Source organism: Nicotiana sylvestris, chromosome 6 (genome assembly GCF_000393655.2).
Source record: "Nicotiana sylvestris chromosome 6, ASM39365v2, whole genome shotgun sequence".
Classification (NCBI taxonomy): Eukaryota; Viridiplantae; Streptophyta; class Magnoliopsida; order Solanales; family Solanaceae; genus Nicotiana; species Nicotiana sylvestris.
In genome coordinates, this window is record NC_091062.1 from 57,751,318 (window position 1) to 57,754,360 (window position 3,043).

At 41.3% G+C, this 3,043-nt stretch overlaps 1 protein-coding gene across 1 annotated transcript; it reads right to left on the reverse strand.

The window, feature by feature from the left end:
- Nucleotides 1-666: 666 nt before the first annotated feature.
- LOC138870663 (uncharacterized) lies at nucleotides 667-2,622 on the reverse strand. The gene is made up of 4 exons (XM_070148489.1): nucleotides 2,428-2,622; nucleotides 1,841-2,014; nucleotides 1,135-1,476; nucleotides 667-816 (listed from the first exon to the last, which is right to left on the reverse strand). The coding sequence occupies exons 1-4, from the start codon at nucleotides 2,620-2,622 to the stop codon at nucleotides 667-669; spliced, it is 861 nt and encodes a 286-aa protein (XP_070004590.1).
- Nucleotides 2,623-3,043: the final 421 nt, after the last annotated feature.

Here is a 3,043-nt window from a genome sequence, read left to right on the forward strand (position 1 = left end):
ATCTTGGACAAGAAAAAATGTGAAAGATAATGTGTGTTTGTGCAATGAAACTAGCAAGAAAATAATCACTATTATTTTTAGCACTATGGTGGGTGCCAAACTGTTTACCGTGAAAATGGTAACAACAATTATAGGTTTGGTCGATGGGGGACCTCGGGGTCGACGTCAGGGTCGAGTTTGAGCTATCAGGGATAGTCAGGAATGGGATAACAGTTGAGGATATAATTAAACAAGGCTCTTTATGGCCAATACTAAGCTATATGATGAAGAACAAGCAAGAGAACGATGGATGCAAAGGTGGCCTCGGGCCAGTGAGAACAAGCAAATTAGAAAGAAAAAAGAGAGAGAGAGATATTATTGCACTTGTGGAGAAAATGGAGCAACATCAACCCTTTACAAAGTGGCATGGATTCCCTTTATATAGGAGAGGGAATACCATATAGTACAAAGTGTATTGAATGTAAAGACATGGGGATGGGACGGCTAGGCATGGTACTAGTGTCTATTGACTCTAGCCGCTTGCCTCGGGAATCCCCCGTCTTCGGAACCTTCACTGGGTCGCAGACGGTCCTCGAGGGAGGGAGCTCGATCGTAATCCTACAGCCTCGAGATGCTGACATGACTACCCGAATGTACTTTAATGGCGGGAAATAGACCCCCCTAATTTTACCGTATACACACGTCTATGGGAATTTGTTCTGGTGCATCTTCAGGGTTTCGTGGTGGTACACCAACACTTGGAACAGCTACACCACTCTCTACATGATCCTTAAGACCGCTGTTTTCATTTGTGTCAACTGAGTTAGACATTTTGACCTGAAATCAAAGATTCTTGGACAAGAAAAAGCATGAAAATCGGGCGCCAAACTGTTTTGTAAAATAACCACTATTATTTTTAGCCCCACAGTGGGCGCCAAACTGTTTACCTTGAAAATGGTAATTACAATTAGATTTGATTTTGTGGTTCTAAAAATATGTTATTTATTTTTATTCTAGTTGGCAGTAGATGCTAAGTGTGAGACTAGAAAATAAGATAAGAACTCGTAAGCTTTATTTATGCAAACCGAGTGGTTGAAAATCGGGACCTCGAGCCAGGTTATACGGGGCCTCGAGGTCGAGCTAGTCAACACACACTCTAAATTTTTCATCCTTCTTCAGAACCGCCACAATGTTGGCTAACCAGGTCGGGTACTCAACAACTCGAAAAAGCTTAGCAATTCTTTGCTTGGTAACCTTATCCTTTATCTTTAGACTCATATCTGGCTTGAATTTTCTGAGCTTCTGCTTTACCGGCAGACACATGGGGTTGGTAGGTAGCTTGTGAGCTACTATGGATGTGCTTAACCCAGTCATGTCGTCGTAGGACCATGCGAAAATATCCTCATATTCCTTTAGAAAACTGATATACTCTTCCTTCTTTGACAATGATAGATGAATGCTTAAGCGAGTTTCTCTGACTGTTTCAGAATCCCCTAACTTAAGTGCCACAGTTTATTCCACGTTGGACTTTGTTTTTTCTAAAAATTCTCTACTTCTTTGACAATTTCCTCATGTATTATATCATCCTCCAAGTCCTCCGAATAACTTTCCTGATGTTGTGTTGTCTAATTACATGTTACAATCGTAGGTTCATCAGGATATGTAATAATTGTGTTGAAAAGAATGTAGAAAGATAATAATAAATAAATGAAAACAACAATGCATTAAAACATAAAATTGTCAACAAGTACGACTCGATGGCTTGAGTAATTATTTCAAAATAAAACACTAAAAATGTCCTAAATGGCCAAAAACATTTTAAAAATAAATCATGCTAATTCTGCCAAGGCTACCTAGGTACTCGGCGATCCCAGGACAGTGCAGCAGTCAAGTTCTTGAAAGCAGCTCCTTCTCCCACTATCTGAATAGTAAGATCTTCCTCCTTCCCCTCCTCTAAAATTGCACTGTTGTCCATATCTTCCTCATCCAGAAATAGCTTCTGCATACCGTCCAATATCTCGTCTTCCTCGGATCCCTAAATCATGTCAGTCTAGCGGAATGTCTGGTGCAATGGTAGTATGGGTTGTTCTAGCGGATAGTAGTCGGTGCACCGTGGCGGTGTCCAATCCTGGTATTCTTGCACTATATATTCTACCCAAGCCCAAAGGTTTTGCCATAGTACTGTGGTCGTATGGGTCATATGATCCCCTAAATCTTTCAGTCAAGACCCTTTCCTGGTTCATACCCCGACCACATCAGTATCCTTTTTATCTTGATGCTTCACTATCGATCCTTCAAAATTGTGTTTACCCATTTAATGCGGTTGTATGTTTCTCCTCCCAATGTCCTCATGTTTTCGATGAATGGCATAGTATGGTTGGTGTAAATAGGGTTGCTTCTATTTCTATGAATGATCACCTCCTAATAATTTCACTCGAACTTCACAACCTGGTGCAGGGTAGAAGCGACTGCCCCAGCTATGTGTATCCATGGTCTTCCCAACAATAGGTTGTAGGTGGCAGATATGTCTAGTACTTGGGATTTGACATCAAAGCAAGTCGGACCCATCTGTAGATCAAGGTTGATTTCTCTGATAGTGGCTCTCTGAGATCCATCAAATGCTTTCACGTTCATGCTTCCCATCTGTATCTCATGCAGGCCTTTACCTAATCATTTTAGAGTGGTCAGCGGGCATATGTTCAGGCTTTAACCTCCATCTATGAGGACCATAGCAATGAACTTGTCTTCAAATTGCATAGTGATGTACAACGTTTTGTTGTGGCTCAATCCTTCGGGCAGTAATTAATCTTCGTGGAAAGTAATTTTGTGTCTCTCCAATACTTGTCCAACCATGTTAGCCATCTTCCCACTGGTGATACCGTCGGGTACATAAGATTCACTTAACACTTTCATCAAGGCATTCTTGTGCGCGTCTGAATTTTGTAGCAATGACGAAATGGATATCTGGGCGGGAGTTTTGTTTAGGTAATCAACAACAGAGTATTCCCTCACCTGTAGCTTCCTCCAAAGATCGTCAGTGCTCTTCTTAACGACATGTGGTTTA

Coding starts and splice junctions, on each gene's coding strand:
- LOC138870663 (XM_070148489.1), bottom strand. CDS start 2,622: ATGGGAAGCATGAACGTGAAAGCATTTGATGGATCTCAGAGAGCCACT. Junction 1,477..1,840: donor CACTGTCCTGGGATCGCCGA/GTACCTAGGTAG, acceptor GTGGCACTTAAG/TTAGGGGATTCTGAAACAGT. Junction 817..1,134: donor AGAAGGATGAAAAATTTAGA/GTGTGTGTTGAC, acceptor CTTTGATTTCAG/GTCAAAATGTCTAACTCAGT.